This window comes from Prionailurus bengalensis, chromosome D1 (genome assembly GCF_016509475.1).
Source record: "Prionailurus bengalensis isolate Pbe53 chromosome D1, Fcat_Pben_1.1_paternal_pri, whole genome shotgun sequence".
Classification (NCBI taxonomy): Eukaryota; Metazoa; Chordata; class Mammalia; order Carnivora; family Felidae; genus Prionailurus; species Prionailurus bengalensis.
The window spans coordinates 108,285,317-108,304,765 of record NC_057346.1 but is presented as its reverse complement, the minus strand read 5'-3'; the positions used below and the strand labels follow the sequence as shown (position 1 = coordinate 108,304,765).

The following is a 19,449-nucleotide window of genomic DNA, read 5'->3' as shown; positions in this document are numbered from 1 at the left end:
TTTCTTGTTATATCTTCTTCTGATTTGGGGATTAGGGTAATGCCGGCCTCAAAGAATGAACCGGCAAGTGTTATCTTTTGTTTCAATCTTCTGAAGGATTTGGGTATCACTGGTATTATTTTTTTTTGCTTAGGTGCTTGGCAGGATTCATCAGGGAAGCCTTCTGGGCCTGGAGTTTCCTCTGGAAAGGTTTCAAACCACAACTTCAGTTTCTTTAACAGACTTAGGGCTAATGATGTTATCTATTTCTTCTTAAGCAAACTTTGCTCATTCGTATCCTTCAGGAAATTTGTTAATTTCATCAGCGTTGTCAAATGTGTGGGTAAAGTGTTGCTTGTAATATTCCCTTATCATTTTAATGTCTGTAGGGTTGGTGATGATGCTTTCTTTTTCACTCTTGATATGTAATGTGTATCTTTTCTTCCTCCCTTCCTCCCTCCCTCCCTTCCTCCCTCCTTCTTCCTTCCTTTTCTTTCTTTCCTTCTTTTTTTCCTTCTTTCCTCCTTCCCCCCCCCCCGCCCCCGATCAGTATGTCCAGAGATTTATACATTTTATTGACTTCCCAAAGAACCAGCTTCCGGTTTCACTAATTTTCTGTCTCATTTTCTGTCTCTCTGATTTCTGTTTATTTCCTTTCCTTTACCTACTTAAGTTTTAGTCAGCTCTTCTTTTTCTAGCTTTTTAAGGTGGAAGCTGGGGTATTTGAGACTTTCTTCCTCTCTAATATAATCCCCTAATGATACAAATTTCCCTTGAATCACTTCTCTAGCTTCATCCTGCAAATTTGGATATGTCCTCCCTCTTTTAAAATTCTCATTCAATTCAAAATATTTTCTAATTTCCTTGGCGATTTCTTCTTTAGCCCGGGGGTTATTTAGAAGTATGTTTGAAGGAGTTTTCCAGATATCTCTCTGTTACTGATTTCTGATTGATCTCCATGAGGATCCAAGAACATACTTCCCATGATTTGAATGTTTAAAAATTTATTACATGCGAAGCAAGGCTAGGGACCCGTAGGAGCCTGTGGGCGGGGGAAGTGTGATCTTTATGATGAGACACCAGAGGATTTTAAGCAGACGGGCAGCATGATTTGAATGGTGTTTGATTAGCCTGGTGGGAGTCGGATGTGACAGAGGGCTGTGGGGATGCCCGGGGTGGGGAATCCACGGCCTGAGGTTTCCCTGGGTCGCCCGAGGAGTGGGCAGTTGTCTAGAGGGTCTGGATCTCCAGGGAAGGGTGTGGGAGTAACGATGTGACAGGGCTGCTGATGTCAGGCCTGGACGGCTGGAGGTGGGGGGTGAGGAGCCCTGGGTGCGGCATAGAGCCCTGGACTGGGAGCCGGGCCAGGGATCGGCTGTGGGACTCTGAGCTGGTCACTCCACCTCTCTGAGCTTTAGTTTCCTCACCTCTAAACCAGGGGGTCGGCCTCAGTGATCCCACAGTTTTAGCGGCACGGGCTGCTGCCCCCACAGGGAGGGTCTTTATGTGAATTAGGCGAAGGCGACCCACTGAGATAGACAGACAACCAAGGGGTGCCCTTGTGGTGTAAGGGCTCAGATTAAAGCCTGATGTTATGGGCCGCCTTGACAGGTAGGGAATCCAGGAGGGTCTCGAGTGGCCGAACTCCAAGTCCCGCCCCTCCTGCTCCCGCGGATAGGGTCCCGTGGCAAAAGCATCAGTGCCCTGTCAATGGGTGGGATTCCTCAGACAAGCCGATCACATCCTCCCCCGGGAACCAGGGGTCACTCTGCCTTCTTGGTGCTGCAAAGCCTTCCTCCCACAGCCCCTGGTGGTTCACGCTGTTCCTGCGTGCAGCCCCACGCGCCTTGCGTGCTGCATGGAGCCACTCGCCCTGAGCCGTGAACACCTGTGAGCAATGAACGCTGCTGGCCTGAGCCGTCCAATGTTAGGCCATCCCCATAACCATGGGTGAAAAGCCCTTCCTCCCCAACGGAGAAGTAAGAGGGGATGAAAACAACTCCTTTCTGCGCCGGCGGAGCCCGGGCTGGATTTCAGCCCCCACGTGCCTCCTTAGCTGGTGTCTTGGGCAGTGCACAACCTGAACACCGGTACCCGGCAGCCCCGTTAGCAGGTGCTATTTGTTGGACTCTCAGCCGTGCTAAGATCTGTTAACCCTGCCCCGTGGAGGAAGGTTTCATGATTGTTTCCATTTTACAGATGAGGACTCTGCAGAGGATGGGGGAGAGATTGGAACCTAGGTCTGTCTAGACCCTTCCCTTTCTGCCCTGTGATCCACTCTGGTAGCCTGGAGGTGAGAAAACTGTGGTGTCCGGGTCAGTGAAGTGTCAGGAGTTCTGAGCGAAGGTGTGGAGACGGGAGCCTGACGGGGAGGAGAAAGGACCCGTCTTGTTAGTGGTGTGGACTCGATCAGCCAGCCGGACTTGGCTCTGCAGGGCTGAGGTGGGGGGAGAACAGAGGTGAGGGGAGAAAGCAGCCTTCGGCCTCAGCGCCCAGCCGCCCAGCCCCGGCCCCGCCTAACTCTCAAGGTTCTTCCGATTTCTTCCACGCTCAGTTGGAGAGGAGGCGGTTCCCTCCGTGGGGATCTTTGGCCAAAGGGGCTCCACGCGGGCAGAATTTCTAGAACGAGGTACTTTCGGTAACGACCACCTCTCGCCGGTTGCCCTTGGCCGCTGCCGATTTCCTAGGATAATCAAAAGACAGAGTGGTGTGTGGTGACATGGCTGGGGGGCTTCAAGTCTCACGAGCACGTAAGCGCTATGAGATCACGGTTTTCTTTTCCGCCGCGTGCCCCATGCGGAAGACAGTGCCCGAAACACAGTAGGTCCCCCCCCAAAGTGAAAGAGTAAGTTAAGTCCCGGCTTCCCTGCTTCTTGGCTGAGTGTCCTTCGGCAAGTTACATGGCCCCTCTGTGTCTTCATTCGCTTGGCAGTGAAACTGAACATAACAGTACCTTGTGGGGTTGTTGTTTGGATTAAATGAGATGCTATATTGAAACAGTAAGATGCTATATTAAAACCCCGAAGCACCAGCGGTTATTATTACCTATTATTAGCATGACCTTGGTTCCGGCTCAGCCTGTGGGCTCCCCAGGACCACCCTCACCCAGGACACAGCAGCCACACTCCCGGGGGCCTGTGCTGCGGGCCAGGCGCTGTTCTCCGCGCTTTAACATAATCGCTTCAACTTGAAGACCTCTCTTTGAGCTTGGCTGGGTTTTGTGTTGTTTCCTTAACGCCCATTTTATAAATGAGGAAGCAGAGCGTAGTGGTGATTCTGGCCATGAAATAAACCAGAGGAACGTTTCCTCACTTCTGTTCCCTCCAAGGACGACGTGAGACTAGCATGATCTCTTCCCAGAGGGTCGGAGAGAAATGGCCTGTTCATCTGCCTGGGCCTAGAGTTCCTAGCGGAAGATTTAAGGAGCGCGGTCAGGGCCGGCTCCGTCCTCGTCCTCGTGAGCGAGTTTGGTAAGAGAGGTGAGTGGGCGCCTGGGGGGTAGGGATTCAGTCCCAGGCAGCCTGGCTGCGGGTCAGGCTCATAATCATCCCGTTTTCCTGCCGAAGGGACAGGGACGATCGCTTTCTACCTGCGAGACCCTGAATCAGCCCCTGCGTCTCTCCGAGCCTCCGGTAAGCGGGGTTGGAAATCGTCTCTTCCTGGCAGCGTGGTGGTCGTAATGGTTACGTGGTTTCAGACGCAAGCCTTGAGGCGCCCGGGTCGCGTGCCCGAGGCACCGGGCACGCGGTCAGCACGCAGCACGCAGGTGCCCTCTCGCTGACGAGCCCACAGCCCATCTCCTGCCCTCCTCGTCCAGCACGTCTCCCTAACCCCCTTGGGCTGTCCCGTCCCGGGGCTGAGGGGAGCCTGTCCCCACATCTGCAGCCCTGCCCCGCGACATCCTGGCAGCCCGGCCGGGGCGGGGGGGAGAGGGGGGCGGTCACTCACTGGTTCTCCAGGTCCTGGATGGTGTCGGGAAGTGGAAATCCCTGGGTCTCCGGGAGGAAGAGCAGAATGAGGCAAGAGGTGATGGGGAGAGCGCTGTAGACCACGGGGATCAGCAGGGGCAGGCTGTGCTGAGTCATCCTGATCAGGGGGTCTATCACAGACCCTAGACGACCTACCGACTGCAGGAAGCCATTTGCTGTCATCCTGTGGGTGGAGAGGGGCCCAGACCCTTGTGGCCGCCGCCACTTTCGAGAAGGGGGCTTTACGGGGTGGGGTGCGTGGTAGCATCTGGCTGGGCCAGGGGAGGGAAAGCTGGGATAAGGGAGGCACACAACGACAAGGTCTCTCCCTGCACCACCCTCTCCGTGGAACCCACATGGATTTTCCCATCCAGAGCGGGGTCTCTGCTTCCTGAGAACAACCAGGGTCTTTCTTGGATGCTCCAGGGCCCACCCCATTTCTCCTGGTCTTCGGTAAGTGGGGGGCTTGCCTCAGGCCTCCTGCTAGGCCCCTGAGCTCTCAGCTCAGGCTTTCTATGTAACATCAACAAAATCAACACACGAGGGTCCACACCACGAGTGGAAGGGGGGACGTGAGAGGGTGAGGGTGCGTGAGCACCACGATGCGGGAAAGAGCCCTGGGCTAGGGCTCTAGGGCGCTGGGTCCAATCTCACCCCTCCGCGAGTAGGTCCTTGAGCCTCAGTTTACCCAACCGCCCGATGTGGGGATGGTTTAACTCTACACCACTGGTTTTCCATCTGTGGCCCGTGGTGCCCTTGGGTTGTTGCAAGGTGACTCAGGGCTCTCTTGGGGCAGGGAGGGGACAGTGGGAAGCAAGTGGGGGGACGGAGGGCACTTCACTAGGGCAGCTCTTGGTCTCGCTGAGGGTTCTTGTAAGATTTCACCCGAACAGAAGGTTCTGGGGTTCAAAGCAGTTTCTGATCACTGAGGGCCCCATGACACCACGGCCTTCCCGGCGGAGACTCTGGGGGAATGCTGTTCTGGGAGCCCCGGCTGAGGATGAGCCTTTGGGGGAAGGAAGGAAGCTGGGGCCAGGGGCCTCCTCACCCTCTGCTGTGTGAGCCCCCTCTTTGCCCTCCCCGCTGGCCTCCCCAGGGACGTCCCCTCTGGCACACCCGGGGCCCGGGCCCCCTCCCCGGCCTCCAGGGCACAGCCCGCGGCCCAGCCTACCGCAGTGAAGTCGGGTAGAGTTCAGGCTTGTAGATGGAGACACAGGAAAAGATGATGCCAAAACATCCCTTTCCCAGCACAGCAAAGACCGTGCGCAGGGTCTGCCAATCTGGGCAGAGGAAGAGGGTGACAGTGGGGTCTGCCCGAGGGGGTGCCCGGTCACCCTGGAGAGGAAGGGCTGGGTTCCCCCGCAAGGCTTCCTTGACTGCGCCCAGGTGCCCATGGGGGGTGTGGGCAGGATGGTGGGTGGGCTGGGGGTGGGGGCGGGGCCTGAGCCCAGCCAGGCCTGGGGTGGGCCAACCTGGGGTGGCTCCGGAGGGCTCTCAGCACCCCCTGTGGGTACTCTGGCTTTCATGGGAGCCCTAGCCGGGAAGCCGAGGCCCTTGCCACACTCGGCCCGTGGGCTGGGCCTCAGCTTTCCCGCCCACATTTGTAACGCAGAGTCGCATAACCCGTCCACTGGCCTTTTGCAAGTTTTCTGCTTGTTTGGGCTCCTGGCAGACGGTCCGCCCCAACTCAGCCCCTCCTGGACGCTGGCCGCCCCTCTGCCTCCCTCCTGGCTTTGCTGCCACTGCCTGTCCCTGCCCCTCCACCAGCCTCCCTGCCTGGAGCCATAAGAGGAGACTTGAGAGGCTTTTTCAGGGCATTAGAGCCTCATTCAGCAGGAAAAGTGTAAGACGAGGGCCCTCCAACACTCTGCACACAAATGCCTCTGGCTTCTTTAACAAGGGAGAAGAAAAACCCCAAGGTGCACCAGACGTGGGGTTCCTGCCTCCCTTCCAGCAACCTAAAGCTTCTCACGGCCTCCCCCTCCTCCCACCTCAGCCCCAGCCTCTGGTCTGAAGTCTGGCCCGCGCCCGGCCCTGTCGCTTGCTAGCTGAGTGACCTCCGGCTCCTGGCTTCGTGTCTCCGAACCTCAGTTGCCTTGGGGGGGAATGGGTGGGGGGCCGATGTGGGGGGGGTTGGATGGGGGCGCCATGTTCTCGGGCCCGGGGAGGGGAAGGACCCAGGGGGTGAGCACAGTGGGCACAGCCAGGGAAGCCAGTGGCCCAAGCTGTCGGCCACTCGGCCCACTCGGGCCGCCCCTCCTCCAAGCTGCCTCGGCCTCACCTTGTGGGACCAGTTTGTTGGCCAGTATGGAGAGGCCAGCCACAGCCTGGAAGCTGGCCAAGGTTGTGCGGCGGCCCAAGAAACTGAGCAAGAAGGCGGTGATGGACCGGGCCAGTAGGTCCACGGCTCCAAAGAGAACCTGGAGGAGGAAGATGTCATTCCCCAGGTTTTGCAGGTCAAGGACCAGCCCGTAGTAGGATGTCACTTGGGAGAAGCTGCAGGAAAAAGGCTGAAGTCGGGTCCTTGCCCCGCAGACGAAAGGGCACCCGTACAGTGTCACCTCACACCTGGGCCGTCCCCAGAGGGCACAGCCAGCCCGGAGGGGAGCGGGGCGGGTCACCAGCAGAGCCCCAAAAGCCTGTCTGTCAGAGGCAGGGCGAGTCTCTCTAGAGCCAGCGGAGAACGGAGAACGGAACCCCCCCCCCCCCCGGGCTGACTGGGCTCTGGGGGGTCGAGCCTCAGTTCTGGCGCTAGCCCTCTCTGGCTTTGTTTCCCCGGCACGGCCTAGAATCACGACCTGGCCCTTTCTGGCCCTTTTCCGGACGCCGGTTTCTTTAGCTCTGAAAGGTGGGAGAAACAGTGGAAAGAGATGGGCTGGGTTGTCCCTCTCTCAGGGTGGAAGGTCGTATTTTCCCAGCCTCTGGGGGTGCTGTCCCTCAGGTGCGGAGAGCACCCCATGACACAGGCCAGAGGGGCCACCCCAGCTCCTGAGTCCTCCGTGGGTTTGCCGGGGCCTTTCTGAGACTGTCCCACAGTGATGGCACCCTTGCCCCATTCGCTTTCTTCCCCCCCTCCCCTCCCGTCCCCTCCCCCACCCCGCCTCCCTTCCCATTCCTACCTCCACCTCTCTCCCACCCCCTCCCTGCCCTCCCTCCCCTCCCACCCCCACCTCCCCTCTTCTTCTCCCTTTCACTCCCCTCCCACCTCCTCCCCTTTTTCCCCCTCCCCTTCCCTTTCCTCCCATTCCTCTCCTCCCCTCACCCCTCCCCTCGGCTTCCTCCTCCCCTCCCTTCTCCCCTTCTCTGCTCCTTCCCCTCCCCTTAGCAGGCCACAGGAAGGGATCCCAAGAGCCCTCTCTCCCAAGAGCTTCCTGCTCACTGACGTCCATCCCAGGCCTTCCGGGTGGGGGGGGGACACGGGAGGGACCCCCCTGCACAGGTTCCTCAGTAGCTGAACTTACAGTAGCTGGGTTTCTGAAGTTTGGATGTTGAGTTTGGATCCACAGGTGGCCACAATATGAAATTGTTCCCCATCACTTTGCAAATCTGTCCCCATCACTGCCTCAGGGACTCAGGGACACTCCTCCCAGCACTGCGCCCCGAGCCCCCAGCTGCACACAGAAGCTGTGGTCCCCTAGGAACGGCTTCATGGGGGAGGGGCTCAGCTCTGGCTCAAAGTAGCCGGTAGGTGACAGGGGACAGGGGAAGTCGAAACCCACCGGGATCGAGGCTTCCCAGCTCGTGATTTGAATAACAAAGCAAGCCAAGCCAGCTGCTGGGAGAACTGAGGAAGCCTTGAAGGTTTCGGAAGAATGGCCCTCGGGGCACCTGGGTGGCTCAGTCGGTTAAGCGGACTTCAGCTCAGGTCATGATCTCACAGCTTTCGAGTTCAAGCCCCGCGTCAGGCTCTGTGCTGACGTCTCAGAGCCCAGAGCCTGCTTCGGATTCTGTGTCTCCCTCTCTTTCTGACCCTCCCCTACTCACACTCTGTGTCTCTCGCTCTTTCTCAAAAATAAATATGGCCCTGGACCTTCGGGGCACCACCCCACCACCCGGCCCTCCTTCTAATTTGTCAGAAAAAAAAAAAACTTAAGCCAGGAAAAAAAAAATTCAATCTCTGTTCTAAGATGTAGCAACTATTTGCCATGAGAACCCATATGTGGTTAAATAGAGCATAAAATAAATGTTTTCCTAATCTTTAGGGGTTTTCTTAATGTTTAGTTTTTTTAAATGTTTATCTTTGAGAGAGACAGAGACAGAGCGTGAACAGGGGAGGGGCAGAGAGAGAGGGAGACACAGAATCCGAAGCAGGCTCCAGGCTCCGAGCCGTTAGCACAGAGCCTGATGCGGGGCTTGAACTCATGAACTGCGAGATCGTGACCTGAACTGAAGTCGGATGCTCAACAGACTGAGCAACCCAGGCGCCCCCCCTGATCTTTAGTTTTATTTCAAGATCAAGTCTCCATCAAACCTGACCCTCACTTCTTAGTATGCTCTCTGCAAGTCCCTTGAACTGAATTTGTCTTATTCAGGGGCCTTCTCCTGGTCCCAGGTGCCCTTGGGCACCAGGACAGGGCCTGCTGGGGAGTCCGTGCTCAGTGTGGGGCCTGGCGGGCCACAGGGGGCAAGGAAGTAGCTCAGCCAAGGTTCAGATGTCTGCTCTGGCCTCTTGGGCAAGTTCCCTGCCTGCTCTGGGCCCTGCTTTTTCATCTGTAAAGTGGGGATATAAATGAACTTGAAGTAAGTGGGTGGCCAGCCGCTGGTCAGCCCTTGAGGAGCGTGCCCCCCCCCGCCCCCCAGCCATCGCTGGTCCTGCAGCTCGGGGGACACGGGCTCTGCCTCTAGCCTGGGCTTAGTCCTCCCCTGGTCCTGCCCTATAGCTGGCTTGAGCTCCCATATCCTCTCCCCAGGGCCTGCCCTCTGGGGGAGCTGCCTGTCCCGGCCAGAACCGGGCCTCCTGAGGTCGGTGGGAGCCGTTTCTCCCTGGACACTGCAGAGGCACTTTTAGGCAACAAATTGGAGCAAAGGAAACCCGAGCAAGGCAGAAGGACCCACGGCCGGCCGACTGACCGCACGGCCAGGTTGAAGGTAAACAGGCCTGTTAGACGACCCACCTCCAAATATCCATCAACCCCAGCTGACCAATCAGCTACTTACTACCAGGCACAGGTAGCGAAGAAGAAAAATTCTGTATGTTCCCCCTACTTCCTCTCCTTCCTCTCCCCCCTCCTCCCCCCCCCCGCCAACGACACCCCCCCCCCCAGCCTCCTTGGCGACAGTCTCCCCTTTGCCTTCCTGCCCACTGCTACCTTGCCATGTATTCAAGAAACTTCTATCTCTTCTGTTCTGCCTTGGGTGAACTGTGTCACTGGGGGCCCTACCCCACCCCCGGCCTCCACGGGCACCCCCCCCTCCCACCCCCCCCCCAGCCCTGTGTCTGTGAGGGACAACATACAACACCAGGGACATGATGCAGGTCCGCCAGCGGAGCGTGGGCACGAGAAACAGTTCCAGCACCGACCTGCGGCCCTTCTCAGAGGTCATCTCTTCCTCCATGCTGGACATCAGCACCTACGCACAGGGAGCACCAGATGCCGTGAGTGCCGGGCGTCGGCCCCGCCCCCACGCCAGGGCACCGCGACCTCGACCACAACAGAGTGAGGGGAGGGGCCTGGCCTTGGCTTCTGGAGAGCCTCGGGGTGGGGGGGCTGCGATGGAGGCAGAAAGGTCTCTCTCTCTGGCCCCCTGGCCGAGCTCCCATCTGCAGACTTGGCCCATAGTACTCTGAGCCAAGGAGCCAGTCTCGTGTCCCAGCTCTGGCCCTCTGAGCTGTAGCCTGCGGGCTGTTCTGCTCTCGGTAGGTGCCATACAAAGCCCCACCCACCCCCCTTGTTCCTCGTGGCTGGTGTCAGGGCACGCCTACTCGGGCCACACTGGCTCCCGACCGCACCCAACTGCCCATCCAGACCCTTCCTGACCTTCTGGGCCCTGCCTGCCCTGTGCTCAGCTCAGCCCTGGTCAGTCACCTCCTCCTGGAAGCCTTCCCTGATCCTCCCACGCCCCTCCCCACGGCCCTAGGCTGTGTTTTCTGGTTTCTGGCTGCACCCCCCCCCCCACACCTGCTTCCTTGAAACAGTTGCCTTCAGATAAGCACGGCCAGCTGTCCCCAAACACCCTGAGAAGCCCTGCGCAGTGAGTGACTATGTCACGTATGTGGATTAAAGAGGCGGACAAACGGGGTGGGTGGGTCGCCCCTCATATTGCTGTCATTGGCGGTGGTGTTGGTGATGGTGATGGCAGAGCGGGTGGTGACAGTGGGAATGATGTGGCGGTGACAGAGATGGGCAAGGTGACAGTCATCGTGGCGAGGTGGATGTTGGCGTCTCGTGGAGCTGTGGCTGCGGGAACCCGTGGTGTCGATGGAGGTGGCGGTGGCGTGGCTAGTTTGAAGTTGGTCCAAAGACATCGGTGGCCGTCCTCTCCCGGTCATGTCCCACACTCTGGGGTCACCAACAGTAGCATCTCACCTCTATGGTTAGTGACTTTGTGGCTTCCTTGTGGCCATTTATCTTGGCCACCTTGTGGAGCTCCTGCAGCCCTTGCTCTGGTTTGCCCATGATAATGAGCCATCGGGCAGACTCTGGAAGCCACCTGTTAAGGAAACAGATGCTTGTGGGGGGGGGGGGCCTCCGCCTTCTTCCTTCTGCTTCTTCCCAGCCTCAGGGCAGGTGGCAGGGAGGAGCGGCTCCTGGATGAAAAAGACTGGACTTTTCCCAGCCCGGAGGGCCTCGTCCCCGTTTGCGGGGAAGCTAAGAATTTCCGGAAGGCAGTGTGGCATTGTGGTGAAAAGAGCCAGCCTGCCTGGGTTCAGATCCTGCCTCTCTGCTACTCGCTGGGCCGCACGGCCTCGGGTGAGTCACCGAACCTCTCTGGGCGTCAGTCCCTCCTCTGAAAATGGGGGTAATTGTATCATCAAAACTCCGTGTGGTCAGTGGCGTTTGGTCTGTTTGATTTGCTGACGTGTCAGATCAAACCTGAAACCACGTCTGGCACGGGGGCAGCAAATACTTGAGAATGAATGAATGAGTCCTTCTGACTCTCCCTACCCCACGGTAGACTCCCCTGGGCCCAGGTCTACCCAACTCCGGTAGGCAGAGGCGAGAACTCCAGGCGCCATGAACTTGTATCTGCCTCCCTGTGTCTCTTCCCTCAGCCCTCACCCAAACAACTGTTTCCAGACCCCAGGGAGTTTCGCGACACCCAAAATAATAGCGAGGGTGATCTCTTTTCGTATCTGCTGTCAGTCCTCGCCGACTCGGAGCCCACGGGCCTGGCAAGCAATGTGAAGGCTGCAGGGGGCGGGGCCGGTGGGTGCCAAGGACGGGGAGGGGCCGGGGGCCAGCAGTCCGGACGGGAGCCTCAGACCTCTGGCTAAAACGCCCACCCTGAACTCCGAACCCCCATGAAGTCTCCCTCAGCAAGGGCTCGGCACGCATGGCTGCCCTTCGTGGCTCTCGGCATCTTGGGGTCCAGGGCCAGCCAGGGTGGCGGGGGCGAGGGGCACCCTGGAACTCCAAGTCTCCCTCCTGGTTAGTGATGTTCTCCCCAAGGGAAAAGGCCCCACACCGTACTGACCAGCATATCAGGAAGATGGCAAAGAAGGGCGTCGACACGGCCACCTGGAGGGTGCGCCAGTCCCGCAGGGTGAAGGCCAGGGCCCCCAGGGCCATCTGGCCCAGGCTATAGAAGCATCCCAGGATTGTCATGGTGACAGCCCTCCTGCGGGTCGTGGTCCACTCCACCACTGAAAGGTGACGCAGGCATCCGCAGGTAAGGACCTCCCCTCCCCACCGCACCCCCACCCCACCCCACCCCGGTGGGAGCAGGCCAAGGTGGGGACTCACGAAGCATCCCCGAGGTCATGATGATGCCGGATATTGCAATGGCGCTCAGAACCCGGAGGCCACAGTAGACGAAGAAATGGGAAACGAAGATCACGCCGATATTGGCCAAAGCCACTTGTAGACAACACAAGTTCAGTATCCACTTCCGCCCAAACCTGGTCGGGAGACAAGCACAGTGGGGGCCTGGAGGGGGCCCCTGGGGGTTCGGGCATAGGGGCCAGTGCCTCAAGGTAACAGAGGGTTCAAGAAGGCAGGGGCACCTGCTGGGGCATCTCTGTCTCCTTCCCGGATCTCCCAGGGGCATGCTTGGCGGGGGGGGGGGGGGGGGGGGTGCTTATTACAAAAATGGCAGACGCCTTGGGGCTCCTGGGCGGCTTAGTTGGTTAAACGTCCGGAGTGTTGATTTCGGCCCAAGTCATGATCTCACGAAGCGTGAGATTGAGCCCCCACCCTGCACTGTCAGCCCGGAGCCTGCTTGGGATTCTCTGCACCCCTCCCCCCCACCCCGCCTCCGGCCCGTCCCTCCCCTGCTCATACACTCTCCCTCTCTCCTCTCTCAAAAATAAATACACATTAAAAAAAAAAAAAAAAAAAAAAAAAGGCAAACGCCTTGCTCTCAGGGGGCAGCATAACCTCATGGTCAAGGACGCGCTTTGGCTGGAGCAGCTGGGAGGCTCAGTCGATTAAGTGTCCGACTCTGGCTCGGGTCATGATCTCGCGGTTTGCGAGTTTGAGCCCCACATCTCTCTCTCCCTCTCTCTCTGGCCCTCCCCCACTCATGCTTTCTCTCTCTCAAAATAAATAAATGCACTTAAAAAAAAAAAAAGACAGAGAACAGGCCTCGATTGAATCACTACGTTGTGCACCTGAAATTACATTACACGCGCGACGAGGCATGTGGACACATTGGAACTTAGATCAAAACTTTTAATAAATGGGCTTTGACCTCAGAAGCCTGCGTCCGAGTCCGGCTCTGCCCTTCCTGGGTGGCCTTGGGCACAAGACTCCACGTCTCCGAGCTGCAGTCCCCCCATGTGTAAAACAGGGGGTACTCACGGAGTTCTGAAAATCAAGACACCGAGCAAGGGGGCGGTGCGGCCAGGAGGCTGAGCGCATGTGGCCTGGGGCAAGGCGGCCAGCTCCCGGCCAGTCTGTGCAAGGGGACCAGAGCGCCCCACACCTACCGCCCCGAGGCCAGCTTAGCCCGAAACCTCTGCCTGCATTTAGCTAAAGCGTGTGGCAGTCTGACGGGAGAGATGCGCGCAAAGCTGGGCCCTGCCTATCCGAGCGGGGTCCCCAGGAACCGGCCCGTTCGGCCCAGATCCGGGGCGAGGTCTGGATGCCGACACCCGGCCCTGGGCCCAGGCTCGCTGGGTCACCTGCAGACCAACTGCGATTTGGCTCCCTGTGTGGACAGCCCCCGGGGACTGAGCCATAGCTGCACGGCAGCGGGTCCCCTGGAAGTGCCATTTGGACCACTTCTCTCGCGTGCAGCGCAGCACAAGGCCCACAGGTAACGACCTTAGCAGAACCCCAGCACGGAGCGCTGACCCCGTGCCAGGCCCTGGCCCGAGCTCCGCGTGTGAGTAACTCACTTTATTATCACAACAACCCCATGCATAGGGCCGGGTCCCCACGCACAGGAGGAAACTGAGGCACGGAGGAGCCACCAATCTGCCTTCTAGGAAGCTCGGGAAGGACAGGTGGGGCTTGGAACCCAGGGGTCAGACCCCGTAGCCTGCATGGTCAGGGGAGTGAGTCGTTCGTTCATTCACAAAATGACTGAGCACACGCTGGATGCTGGGGACACAGCAAGCAAGCCCCTGCCTTCTCGGAGCCACCTGTTGTGGGGACACGCACAACAAACGAGCAAGCAAATGCTGGCCGAGTGGGTGTGGTGTTTGAGAAAGGAAGGTGCAGCCGTGGGGCCCACGGGGCCTGAGGCGGGAGAGCCGGGAGGCCTCTCTGGGGAGGCAGGCTGGAGTCAAAGCCGGCATGCTGGGCACGGAGAAGCAACTGTGGGGAGAGTCTTCTGGGCGAGGCACGGCCACCTCAGAGCTCTGCAGCCAGGGTGCCGCGGGGGCTCCGGAGGGGCTGGCACGGCTGTCGGGGGTGGGGAGAAGCCAAGTGCCAAGCAGGGGTGGGTGGGGAAGGGGGCGGTTAGGAGCCATCTTCGGTGCAGTGGCCCTGGGGGACTTCAGGCTGCGATCAACCAGATCCGCATACAGGGTTTTGCAAAGACACTCTTGAGTGGAGGCCAGAGACCCTGGAGGAGGCCGGGACCTGCCTGGGGCAAGAGAGGCGGGTGGGCGGGGCAAGGGGACTTTCAAGGAGGAGAGGCAGGGGCTGGGGGGAGTGTGTGGCCGGGCCTGAGGAAAGGAGAACAGGGTGGCTTCTAAGGTTGGGTGTGGGCCCCGGGCTGGGGGCTCTTTTCCAGGGTGGAGCCTGGTGCGCAGGGGCGGGGTGGGGGGGGGCGGCGGGGGGCGGTCAGCAGCTCAGCTCTGGCCGTGGCAAATGTGAGCCTCTCCCTCATGGAAACTCAGAGCAGGCAGTGGGGTTTACAAGCTGAGTGGGGGCAATGTAGACACCGCAGACCCCGGAGCAGCGTCTCAAGTAGCGGGGGGGTGTGGCTGGACAAGAGAAGGTGCGGGGCTAGGTCCTGGGGCGCCATCTCAGAAGGAGGGTGATGGGGGGACGGGGGAGGAAGGGCAGGAGGAGGGGGAGGCGGAGTTCTATTTCACGGCATGCCACGTACTCGGAGTCACAAGGGGTCTGTTTCTCCTGAGAAGCTTCTGGGCTCCCTGAGGGCAGGGACTGCACAGCACCCGTCACACAGTAGGTGCTCAAGAAGTTTGGCGTAATTGCCAAAGGAGAGAGCGTGGTGTCCAAGGGAATCTCTCAGAGCACAGCTTCATCCAGCGTGGGGTCCTTGGCCGTCACTGCCCCCTGGGGACCTGGGTCCTTGGCTGTCACTGCCCCTTGGCTGTCGCTGCCCCTTGGCTGTCGCTGCCCCTTGGGGACCTGGGTTCTTGGCCGTCACTGCCCCCTGGGGACCTGGGTCCTTGGCCATCGCTGCCCCTTGGCTGTCGCTGCCCCTTGGGGACTTGGGTTCTTGGACGTCACTGCCCCTTGGGGACCTGGGTTCTTGGCCGTCACTGCCCCTCGGGACCTGGGTCCTTGGCCATCGCTGCCCCTTGGCTGTCGCTGCCCCTTGGGGACCTGGGTCTTTGGCCGTCACTGCCCCTTGGCTGTCGCTGCCCCTTGGAGACCTGGGTTCTTGGCCATCACTGCCCCTTGGGGACCTGGGTTCTTGGCCGTCACTGCCCCTTGGGGACCTGGGTCTTTGGCCGTCGCTGCCCCTTGGGGACCTGGGTCTTTGGCCGTCGCTGCCCCTTGGCTGTCGCTGCCCCTTGGGGACCTGGTTTCTTGGCCGTCACTGCCCCTTGGCTGTCGCTGCCCCTTGGGGACCTGGGTCCTTGGCCGTCACTGCCCCTTGGCTGTCACTGTCCTCTGGGGACCTGGGTCCTTGGCCGTTGCTGCCCCTTGGCCGTCACTGCCCCCTGGGGACCTGGGTCCTTGGCCGTCACTGCCCCTTGGCTGTCGCTGCCCCTTGGAGACCTGGAACTCACATCTAGACCCCCGGTCAGACCAAGGGAGCCCCGTCTCTCCAGGAACGTGGACATTCATGGGCCACTTTTGTACATCTGTCCCCACAGTGCTCATTCTGTTGAGGAGGAGCCAGGAGGACAGATGATACTCACCGGTTGGAGAGGAGGCCCCAGGAGAAGGACCCTATCAGCAGCCCGGTCATGTAGAGGGATTGGCCGATGGGCTTCAGGCCCTTGTGGTCACACACTAGGTCCCACTGGAAGAGAAAGAGGGACAGCAGCTTGGCTCAGGGCACGTGGAATCGCAGGGCCTGGGTGGCAGAGGGAGGTCCGGGTCGGGAGCTCCCAGCCGGGAGCACCTGGTCAGCCTGGGTTTTGGGGGGCCCCAGATTCCTAGGGCCAGGTGACAGAGGTGGCAGGGGTATACTGGCGGGGCCTTGGCTCTGTACTTGCAGCTAGCTGAGTGGCACATGTGTGACTGGCCACCCTGAGTGGATGGCGGCGGTGGGCAGTGGCTGAACCACAGGCTGGGCTTCTAACTCTGCTGATCGCTGGCTGGGTGAGCGGGAGGGGGGGGGGTGGGTTTCCGGCCCCCGGCCGGGCCGTTTCCTCACCCAGAAGCGGGGCCCTGAAGCTGCTTCCCTCGCGGGGCCGCCAGCACCGTGGCAGGAGCCCCTTGCCCCCCAGGGCGAAGGCATCTCTAGAAAACGCAAAGCGGATCCCCTCAATTCCCTGTCCCAAGGCCTCCAGTGACTTTCCTTTGCTCCTCACTGACCTTCCCCACACGGTGGCCCAGCCCCTGACCCTTTCTGGCCAGACACGCCGGGGCCCCTCCCGCTCCTGCGACACCCCAGACCCGCTCCTACTCAGACCTCTGTCCCAACCGGGCTCTCGCCCCACCTTCCAGTCACTTGCTTCCTCGTCGCCTAATCCGGGCCTCGTCTCCGGAGAGGCCTTCCCCACCTGCCTCTCCCTCCGAGCTGCCTTTCTCCTTTGCAGAGGCAGGACAGGACATGCCGAAGACCCGGCTTCTAGCTCCTGCCCGCCTGGCTTGAGTCAGGTTCCAGTGCACTTGGGCTGTGTGTCCTGGGCAAGTTACTTAACCTCACTGTGCTTCTGTTTGGATGTATGTGTTAGATGCAGACGACAGTAAGAGACCCCCCCGGGAGATCGTAGTGACCCGAAGGGAAAGCACACGGAATGATGCCTGCCACTTAAAGGAGTTTGATCTCCTGTCAGCACTAGTTTAAATATTGACCCGTCTGGGGCGCCTGGGTGGCTCAGTTGGTTAAGTGTCCGACTCTTGGTTTCGGCTCAGGTCACCATCTCATGGTTCATGAGTTTCAGCCCCACATCGGGCTCTGGGCCGCTTGGGATTTTCTCTCTCCCTCTCCCTCTGCCCCTCCCCGACTCACTCTGCATCTGTCTCTCTCAAACAAATAAACAAGCTTAAAAATAAACAAAGAAATACATAAGTAAATAAATAAACGTTGGCCGGCTCTGAATCTGCCCGCGGAACGTCAGCTCCTCCAAGCCTCCCTGTTTATCCAGATCAGGGGGTCAGGGAGGTCTGACTCCGCTCACTTCCCCGTCGTAAGCAGTGAGTCAAAATGTGTTGAGGGAGTAGCATCTAATTTAACAGTGCTGATGGAAGCCGTACGATCCTTCCAGGCATGGGGGGGTGGCCATCGCTGGCCCCTGGGGAGGCCAGGTCGGCGGCGGGAGGCCCATACCTCTGACACGAAGGTGGAGGTGAAGGTACTGCGGTCGTAGACCCAGCCGTCCACGCACGGCTCCGTGGCGGCCTCGCTCCAGTTGGTGGCCGTGCCGTTGGGGTCCAGGAGCTGCCACTGGGGTTGGCGGAAGCGGCGACACGGATGGGGCTCGTTGTTGGGGCCCGGGGGGATGGAGACGGTCAGGAGGTCCTTGGGGCCCAGGGCCCCGGGGACACCGGCCTGGGCGGTGCTGTTGTCCAGGAGGGGCACCCAGCAGCGGTGGCTGGGCACGGCGGCCGAGAAGTTCTCAATGAGCATGTGGGAGGGCACCAAGACGGAGGGAAGGAAGAGAGTGAAAACCTGCAGGGCCTGGAAGAGGCCCACGCCCCCCGCTCGGTCCAGGAGCTCGGCGAACGCCATGGACGCAGCTACGGGCGGCCACGGCGGGTACGGAAGGGGCCAGGGAGCCAAGGAGTGATCCGCTGCCGTCGGGAACCGCTAGCAAGTGTGGGAACCCTGGGTCATCGCGCCTTCTGCCCTGGCCGGCCTGCAGCGGGACAGGGACAGCAGTCTGGCAACCCGGCCAAGTCAGTCCTGAGATGCCCCGGATGCTTTGAAGAAACTCCTCCCGACTCTGTTTCCAAGAATGACTGCCCACCAGTCTGGGCACCAGGGACAGAGCTCGAGGTACCCAGGCTGCCTGGGGCATCGAGGCCACGTCGTTTCTCTGGCTCCAGCACCAAGAGTAAAAGGATGAAGCAAATGTTTAAAAAAGAAAAAAAGGAAAAAAAATAAGGCCATGGGGTAATGTTACTGAATTACAGTTGTGGAGGAAATACCAACTGGGCTGTTGCCGCGGTTAAAGTTTAATCTCAGCGTGGGCTCCTGGGCCAGAAAGTCAGGTCTAGTTACCCAGAAAGGCTTCTGCAGCTCTCTGCGGGTGGCCTCCTCACATTCCTAAATCCGAACTTCCAGATTCCTCTACACGTGGCCCTTGAAATCAGGGAACCGCTGGCCTGACTTTCAGCCGTGCTGGGACAATTTCAGGCCGCTTTGGCTAAAGCACGGAGGTGGGGACTGGGCAGGGCCCTCTCTCCCTGGGCTCCGAGGCTGCAGGGAGGCTGGTGGGAGGGCCCCAGCCGGCACTCAGTTCCCTCCTTGCCACCCGCCAGGCAGCAGGGGAGACCAGCTTGCAGACCCACTATTTTGGGAAGCTTCTATTTCAAAGTTCCAGGTTGCCTTTGTTGGACTGGAGGCTCCGCCCAGGGTGGAGAGGGCGGCTACGATCCCCTGACATCCCTTCGAAGCCCCCGGTTGGGGCCTGGGGAAGTGAGTGGAGTCATACCTCCCTGACCCCGCTTGGTGTGAGGAGGGGCGGAGGCCCCCCCCCCTTCCCCAGCACCCCACCTAGGCAGAGCCTCTTAGTAGCAGCTGCTCCTGGCCCCGAGGACCTGCTATGTGCTTGGCTCCGTGCTCACCCTGCGGTCGGTACCCCTCTCACGCGCCCCTTGTAGCAGCCCGGGCGAGAGTTGGTGCTAATTCCTCCGGACGAGGAAACCGAGGCTCAGAGAAGGCAGGCGGCTTGCCCCAGGTCACGCAGCAGAGTGGGGACGGGAACCAGAGGTCAAAGCCCAAACGCGCTCTCCAGTGGCCCTGGCCAGCTGCCACGTGGCCTCTAGCCCCTCGTCGTGCATCAACTCCCAGTTTAGGGCTGGAATTCAGGATGGGGATCAGAATAGGGCCAGCCAGGGAGCCAGAAGTCACCTCCGGGGCTGTGAGGGCAACCGGCTGAGTCAGTTCTGGAGGGAAGTCTGGGAGGGTGCTAGAAGTGTGGGTGTGGAGGGGATAGGTGTCTGGGCCCCGAACTCCCCAGAAGGCTTGGACAACCCCGGCCGCTCTGGCACCCAGCCAGGAGGCCGAGGAGCGGGGCTTCTGGGCCCGGATTTCCAGGCCAGGGCTGCCTGCCTCCGTACCCTGCCTCCCAGGGCAGGAGCTCATTATGAATTTTAAAATAGCAAGTGGAGAGCGGTGGAGAGAGAACCGACCTGGGCGGGCCAGGAGCCGCAGAAGCCACAGGCGTTTTGGCTAAAACACGCAGTTTCCCAGGTCCTGCCTTGAGGGGAGGTCCCGGAATTTGCATTTAAAACTAAGCTTCCCGGGGGCGCCTGGGTGGCTCAGTCGGTTATGATCTGGCTCTGGTGATGATCTCCCGGGGGTTCGTGGGTTCGAGCCCCGCGTCGGGCTCTGTGCTGACAGCTCGGAGCCTGGAGCCTGC

At 59.8% G+C, this 19,449-nt stretch overlaps 1 protein-coding gene across 14 annotated transcripts; it reads right to left on the bottom strand.

Annotated features, from left to right (window-relative positions):
* Window positions 1-966: 966 nt before the first annotated feature.
* Window positions 967-17,930, bottom strand: SLC22A11 (solute carrier family 22 member 11). 14 transcript variants are annotated; one of them, XM_043581570.1, is made up of 10 exons: window positions 17,193-17,929; window positions 15,613-15,716; window positions 11,852-12,006; window positions 11,583-11,751; window positions 10,475-10,598; window positions 9,403-9,518; window positions 6,229-6,443; window positions 5,119-5,257; window positions 3,928-4,131; window positions 967-2,662 (listed from the first exon to the last, which is right to left on the bottom strand). In XM_043581570.1, exons 1-10 carry the CDS (start codon window positions 17,592-17,594, stop codon window positions 2,599-2,601), a joined length of 1,692 nt encoding a protein of 563 aa, XP_043437505.1. In that variant the 5' UTR covers window positions 17,595-17,929; the 3' UTR covers window positions 967-2,598. The 14 variants fall into 14 exon arrangements, 13 of the variants coding, with proteins under 13 accessions (XP_043437505.1, XP_043437506.1, XP_043437501.1 ...); XM_043581571.1 differs by having other exon boundaries at window positions 5,119-5,227; XM_043581566.1 differs by lacking the exon at window positions 967-2,662 and adding an exon at window positions 2,971-3,385 and having other exon boundaries at window positions 17,193-17,930.
* Between the last annotated feature and the right edge of the window lie 1,519 nt (window positions 17,931-19,449).

Excerpts from the sequence above, each read along its gene's own strand:
- SLC22A11 (XM_043581566.1), bottom strand. The coding sequence starts at position 17,594 with ATGGCGTTCGCCGAGCTCCTGGACCGAGCGGGGGGCGTGGGCCTCTTC. Across the intron at positions 12,007-15,612 it reads TGGGGCCTCCTCTCCAACCG|GTTTGGGCGGAAGTGGATAC; the intron begins GTGAGTATCATC and ends TCTCCCGACCAG. Across the intron at positions 3,386-3,927 it reads ATCCAGGACCTGGAGAACCA|GAACTCTAGGCCCAGGCAGA; the intron begins GTGAGTGACCGC and ends ATCTTCCGCTAG.